Below are 7997 nucleotides of genomic sequence, written 5' to 3' on the forward strand. Positions count from 1 at the left end.
ATACATATATATTAGTTTTATTATTAGATATTAAATTAGAATTCACTATGACATGGTTTAGTTTTATCAATATCTAAGAAATTAGACATTTATTATTGTTTTTGTCAGATCAGCCAGCATCTTTATTATTTATTTTAGAAGGTAGTATTAGTTTGATAAACTACTTATAGAAAAAAAAGGAAATGATAAGTTCATTTATTTATATTACATATGGAGTTATATTTGATGTGGGATTCATTTAGCATGTAATCTGTAGAGGTTAGTTTAGTTGTTGTCACGTTCAGACGTGTTCTTCTCCGTGCTAGTCGCTGCTCCTAAACAGCTGACACTCGAGAGGCAACTCAACAAGAGCATCTTGATTGGATGGAACCCATCAGACTCACCATCTTCCCCACCAATTGACTGCTATCATGTATACGTTGACAGAGTGCTTAAAGTGACAGTCAAAGCCACTGAACGAACCAGAGCCTTAGTGGAAGGAGTTGATTCAAACAGGGTAAGATTTTATTATTTAGTGTACGACGGTTTTGAAAGCATTTACTCACTAATGCAAAAAAACCACAAATGCATACATATTTATAAGTAAACATTCTTCATTCTTTATTATTCAATAATTAAAAAGAAAAAAATTGTAACATAGATTTTTTAGATGCTATAGATGTTTAACTGATAAGAAAATGTAAATTTGGTGCCAATTCAAGAATTGATAATTAAATAAACAAAATTAAAATTTTTAAATGTACATTTTTTGGAATACTAAATATGGATGTATTTGTCATAGTTTTTAAAATATATTAATGTAAATAAATCTTTTAGGTTAAGACCAGTAATTCTAAATGACTTGAATAACTATTTTTATTACAGCTTTAAACCATAGTACCATTTCATTCCCCAACCCAGGCCAATTTTTAATATTTTATGGTTTTAATAATGAGTAATAATTTTTAATGAAGATTATAGAAAAACAATTATGGAAATCAGCACAGATATGACAATGTTATATGCTAAATGCTAGTTGACAAACAATTTTTAATAAAGGAAGATTGTTGATTGACCGTGTCTATAGATGAATGGAATATGGTCCGGGTGCGGTAAAAAAAAACTCAAATAGTAAATGGGTATACTATTTTTACTGAGCCAACGTTTCGCCCCACGTTGCAGGGCTTCGTCAGGGCTAAAAAAGATACAAACACTTGACATAGTTACAAAAAAAAAAAAAAAAACATAAGTGGAAAATAACAGGGGTATACAATAAAAAGTAAAATTTAATGAGAAAAATTAAAGGTTGTAAACAGTAAATGAAAACGGTAATAGTAACATATAAAGAAGAGATAAAATAAGAGAAGAAATATTAAAGAAAGTACAAATTAAGAGATGAAAAAATAAAAGAATAAAATCAAATGATGAGAAAGAATTCATACCTGTTTTGACGAATGTCAAAGTCAGAGTGAGCCGTTTGTATTGGGAGGAGTGGGGATGGCAGTTTAGCACGCCACATAATAACGGAAATAATTTTAAAGTAAATATTGTAAAAAAAAATTTTAAATTAGGTAAACAATAAATGGTAATATACATAATAGAGGGGGAGAAGAGATATTTACAAGATTATAAAAAAAAAAAAAAAAAGATAGAAAAACAAAGAAGAAATAAAGTATAAAATAAAATATAAAATACTATTTGATTTTTTTTTTACCGCACCCGGACCATATTCCATTAATTTATAATAAAATTTGAACTCTGTTTATGATGTATATTGATCTCAAAATTATTTTATAAAACATATAAGATATCAAAGAAAAATGTTGATGATGGAGCAATTAGTGGATATAAAACTGTTACTTTGGTATGATCCAATGATAAACACATTTACTCAAATTTGTTGGAATTTCTTATCTTAAACTAAATTAAAGATTAATATAAATACTTATCTAAATTTTAAAATGTAAATATTATACCTTTTTCAAAATAAAATCATTAGTTCCTTCCTAACTTGATTATTAGAAACCAGATTTGTTTCATTATTTTATTTAGATTATTTTCAGTAAATATTTAACTAACTAAACATAAGTTATTGATAAGTAAATAAGCAATTTATCGGCAAAAATAAATTGAATTCACCAAATTGGTAATGGGAGACATTTCAGCAGCATTTTCTTAGCAAACTGACTATTTATTTTATACTGTGGCTCTACAGCCTTTTCTAGGTTTTGGCCTCTGAAATTATCCTTGATTACTCGTTTCTGTCGACAGGATGTGTCCTCAATCTCCTTACCGCCAACCAGCACAGGTCTACCTCATACGTGGTTTTCCTTATGGTCTTGTTCTTCCTGATAATTCATATAGCAACCTTCTTGGTAGGCAACCCCGTGACATATCCAACCATTGGATCCTGACCATCTTGATAAATACGATTGTATCGGGTTGACCATTTATTTAACTAATTAAATTAATTTAAATTTTTATTAACTCCTGATTTTTTCTCGATCGCCATTGTCCTGCTACTCTCATTGGTCCATATATACCTTAATATTCTTAGGTTAGAACTCACATTTCACTGTTATATGTTACTACCCGCCTGATGACTGTTTGATATATTGTTAACCTTCGCTTTGTGGAAGGGAATGAAAAAACGTAGCACCTTTTGGAGTGCATGTAAATACCTACTGCCAGCTACCAACCATGCTTATATTTCATCTTTAATGTCATTTTTTGATGTAATAACTGGTCCTAGATATTTAAACTTCTTCACATTGTCAAAATCCTGGCTGCATGCAGCAATATACAGTTTATTTTGTTTTTCACCTTTGGAGGATCTTGTGTATTTTGCTTTTGCTGCATTTACTACAAGACCAAGTTTATTCACAGCATCCTAAAATTTTTGAAAAGCTCCAGACAATGATATGAGTTTTCTGCTGGAAATTACGTCATCTGCATTGGCAATTTTATGTATCAATCTATTCAAAATTGTTCCTCTGGGATTTGTCCTGCTGGCCCTCACTGCTATTTCCAAGCCTAGATTAAACAATGTATGGGCAATGGATCACACCGTCTAAGGCCATTTGACACATCAACGTCCCTGGATAAGTTGTTATGAATTTTTACTCTGCACTTTGTATTTGTGGTAGTCATTGTAGTAAGCTGCAAAAGTTTTCATGGTAATCCCAGAACTTGTAGATTTTTTAAAAGTTCTCCCGCTATCCATCTGATCATAGGCCCCCCTGAAATTAGATGGTACAGGTTGACTTTTTCTAGCATCATCCTCAAGGAAAAGTTATGGTTGGTAGTAGATTTGCCGAGCCTGGAACTGCATTGGTTCTTTGCAAATAATTTTTCCACCCATTTAAGCATCCTTTCATTAATTAAAACTAAAATACTTTATAAACAACACTAAGGAGAGCTATATTTCTATACATAACTGTAACTCTCATTGTAACTGGTTGATGTCTGTTTTTTTTGTTTTTTTTTATAATTTTAGAGGGATTGTATTATTTCAGCAATATCTTCCTTCTCATTTCACGTTTGTTATGTGTGACTCCACTTATTCAATTTTATCATTAGCCTTTGTTATAACCCAGGCCTCTGAATCATATATTAATGAATTTCAGCATCATGTTTGTCTCCTTTGAGACAAACAGTGAACTGTTTCCTTAGACTACATTAGCATTTATTGGCAAAATTGGTTTTAACTTCTGATCTCATGTGATATGTCATTATATATTACTCTCAGTCCATAAAAAACCAATGCTTTTAATTGATTTGAACCTCTTTTTCTTATCTCCCTCTTTCTCAGTTATATATAAGAGTCTTCTGTACATTTACACTAAGGCTTAAGTTTTTTGACTCTTTCTTCTAATGCAAGGAAGCACATTACTATAAAATATCAATTGATAACCAGTTATAAATTAAATAAACTATATAATGTATATTTAACTAACCTGCCTGGACTTATTATTACATTTTATTGTTACATTCTAAAAAATAAAATATAACAAAAGTTTGGTTTTTATATAAACATCATGTCATTTGTACAACATTTATGATGTTACACTTGTGAGTATCTATATCTTTAACTTTGATTTAAAAGTGGTGATGACAATGTAATGTATTTATTCTATCATGTTTAAAAATATTATAAAATTAAGATAGTAATTTAGTAAAAAATTTATCTCATTATAGCCACACAGAATTAGTGTAAGATCAGTCACAGCCAATCGAAGAACATCAAGAGATGCGGCGTGCACTATGGTTATTGGAAAAGATGTTCCCTTAGGCCCAACCAATGTCAAAGCTAGTAGGGTAACAGCAACTTCTGCAGTTATTTCTTGGCTTCCTAGTAATAGCAACTATCAGCATGTTGTTTGTGTCAACAATGTGGAACTTCGAACAGTAAAACCTGGTGTATATAGGCATACAATAACAGGTATTCATTATAATATTCTAATTTAGAAATCTTTGTTTTTAATTTTAGTCATTATTGGTACAAAAATTGTGTATTCTTTAGGGCTGGCCCCTAATACAGTCTACAGGGTAACTGTTAGAGCTAAAAATATAAGAGCTCCACATTTTGATGAGAAGTCCAACATTGCTATGGAGCGCTACTCTTGTCATATTGATTTTCGCACACTTCCAAAAGGTAATTAAAATGAATCATACTGATATTAATATTTGTGTAAGTTTCTGAGATTATATCTATATTAAGAACACAATAATAATAATTTGTTAAGAAGCAGCCAGTTTACAGGTTTATGTAAAATATTTATTATGTATTACTTTAAAATATGTTATTCAAATTCATTTGAATTTAATTAACAGGTTATGAAATCTAAATTATGATAACTGTCATAAAATCATGTGAAAACTTTGAAATATAAAAAAACCATAGTTGTGTTGCTTATAAACTATAAATATAAGGAACACATATTTTTCCAACAGAATGTTTATTTACATTTATATAGATACATAGATCACTTCTCCTACATGTTTTGAATTTTTAAAGGTTAAAGGTTCTTTCCTTTACTTTTTATATTTCTTTATTCGCAGAACAGCCTGGTGTGACTCACATGGGTTTTATAATAATTTTATTTATTTTCAACAATTGATAATTGGGGGGTATAGTTTATAGTGATGAGGTCCAATCATTAAACTTCTTATAAATCATTTATTCATCTTGGTACCTACTCATAATTTTTATTCCTGCAACTTGAAGATCTTTATTATATTTTACCTATGATTATTAGCTTAGTATTATTGGGAAAAATTCAGTATAAATGACCTTTCAATAAATCAAACATCATCATCAATAATTGATATAGGTTTGCTACTTGATATATTTTGATATGTTGAAAATTAAGTACTGTTTTTCAGCATTATAACAGTCTTTCAATATGTTTACTTTTTCCATCCCTAGTATTTCATGATGGTGTTTAATTGAGGTTTTGACATCGCTTTATATAAACACTATTTGTCACTTATATTGTTCATTGTGTTTCATGAAATAGAACATTGTTTTCAGTAGCTACTAAACACTAGTTGATGTAACAAAGTATCCAAGTGTCTAAAACAAATATTAATAAAAAGTTTACATTAAGCATGTTAATATTAAGTAAGGCTGTGGTGAGGGTGTTATTGGAGTGAGTTATCTAGTCTGTAAGCAGATTACTGAGTTAGACTTTGCATAAAGCTTCAACAAGTTCAAGGAGAGGCATTGATCATAGGAAAGGAGAGAGTTAGGAAGTATTGAGACAGAATACAATTATCAAGTGATGAGTTTTGAATACTATCAGCAGTGGTGTATGATTAGGCGCTGCCAGAGTAAACTTTTGCGCTACTGGAGTAAGCTTAGGCACCACAAGAATGTAAACCACGAGCAGATGAATTAAACTCCATTTTTAGCGGTAAAAGACAATTCATATGAAGAGATGAGGTCTTGGTCTGAAAAGGTAAAACTATAAGAGGAGTAGATGAATACCCAGTTCTTATTGGGATCTTGGGGCCAGAGGTGAGCCTGAAGACATCAAGTAGAAAGAAAGAATATGGTTTAAGAACAGTGTGAAGAAGAATATCTCATTTAGATAAAAAAAACAGACAAATATATTGAACTGCTGGAGGTTTTCTCTCCATTAACACAGTACAGTGTTTTCTCCTCTTTGAATTATCGGCCTGGCAGCTGGGATAGAGTCAACTTCAGGACAGATATTGTGCCCATGAGGCAATTATAGTTTATATTTTTTTTTTATAGTTCAAGATATTTCTGTCTTTTATATTTACTGAACAAATAACAAACTTAAAATGAATACAAATAAATGTTTATTTACAAAATGTACAAATAATATTGTTATTTAACATAAAAATAATTTTCTTCAACATCAAGGGAACAATGAGGCTTGTCCATCCACAACCTAGGATACACCAGACGAACTACACGTAGAGGTGCACTGGGTGTCAGACGCTGTAGTTACATTACATCTATTTGTTTTAGCCTTTTCATCCTCCAATGCTAATTTTAACCATCACTAATTTTTCATTTCTTTCCTTACACATTAGCACCCAAATCAAAAAGTGACACCCTTCACAAATTTCTTGTTTGACATTTTGTTCATAAAGAACTGCAACTAACTGGTTTCAGTTAGCATCTTATGACCATAGCCCAATGGAAATCCATAAAATATGTAACAAAATATTTAGTAATTGAAAAGGCTGTGAGTGTTCAAAATTGACCTTACCTTAACTGCCTTCCATAGGCTGATAAAAATTACACTCAATTTAATATTTATGAATTATAAAATATATTCTAATATTAAAGAATATATGGAAATATTTATGAATTTACTTAAATTATTCATTTATATATAATTGTATTTGAAGTAAAAAAATTGAGTAAATATCTAAAGAGCTACATAATAAAATGTAATCCTTCAAAGAATGTACAATAAATCACAACAGAATGAATGTATATGAGAAAATAAAAGTAAAAGAAAATTTATAGTAAAAACTAGAGAAAATTAAAAGAAATGTATAATCTTAAGCTAACCAAAATAAAAAAAACATAACTATTTATGAATAAAAAGAAGTTAATTAACAGAAAATCAAAGTAAAGAAAAATGGATAGAAAAGAAGAATAAAGCATTGAAATATAAACAAAAAAAGTATTATACATAAAAAATAATAAGTTAAGGTTTTTTGATAACTCTCTATAAATCAATAAAATTATTATGTAGAATGAAAATGTGTAAACTTTGGGCCAGGACAAAAAAAAAAAAATAAAGTTGCTTAGAAACTGGGGACACTGATACCAATATTGGCTGAAACAACAGAGCATTGCACCTACTAATGATACCTCAATTTCGCATATGAAGCAAAATGATAATCAATGATGCTGGCTGGTCATAAAGACTTGTTGTGATGTAAGTATGAGTAAGACTCACTGTAAGCATAGACAGAATTAGCTGAGATAGCCTGGCTGATAAGTACTGTCTTATGTACATACTTAATATGTAACTTAATAGCATTCTTTTTTATATTTTATAAACATGATCTACATACATATATGTATATAAATGTTTATAAACATGGTCTACATACACACACACACACACACACACACACACACACATATATATATATTACATAAACACATATATAGACATATTGACTCACTTATAAGTTGAAGTTAAATTACATTTAGTCGTTGGAAATATTTGAATTTAAGTAAAGTTATAATTTTCTTAATGCCACAGCATGATCTTTGCATATCATTTATTTTATAACATCATGGTATTATTAATTTTTGTTATTAATACATAAAAATAATCTAATTAAATTAAAATCTACCATTGAATTCAATTATTTTTCTCAAGTATGTTTGAATTTGGACATCTTTAAATCTATTATATTTTTTTTTCTCCATAATTTTTACAATATACTATACATATTTTTATCATATATTAATATGCCAATGATGGATTCATTTTCCTTTGTTTTTTATAAAAAAAAAAAAA

At 29.3% G+C, this 7997-nt stretch overlaps 1 protein-coding gene across 1 annotated transcript in view; it reads left to right on the forward strand.

Moving 5' to 3' along the window:
* Positions 1-7997, forward strand: part of Rbp (RIM-binding protein) — a gene marked incomplete in the record, with an annotated part of 213970 nt that overhangs the window by 122955 nt on the left and 83018 nt on the right. The window contains 3 exon segments of the mRNA XM_067049278.1: positions 285-496; positions 4177-4420; positions 4502-4633. Of these exon segments, the coding sequence (XP_066905379.1) occupies positions 285-496; positions 4177-4420; positions 4502-4633 (588 nt within the window).

Source organism: Halyomorpha halys, unplaced genomic scaffold (assembly GCF_000696795.3).
Source record: "Halyomorpha halys isolate HHAL.00 unplaced genomic scaffold, Hhal_1.1 Scaffold879.1, whole genome shotgun sequence".
NCBI classification, from domain to species: domain Eukaryota; kingdom Metazoa; phylum Arthropoda; class Insecta; order Hemiptera; family Pentatomidae; genus Halyomorpha; species Halyomorpha halys.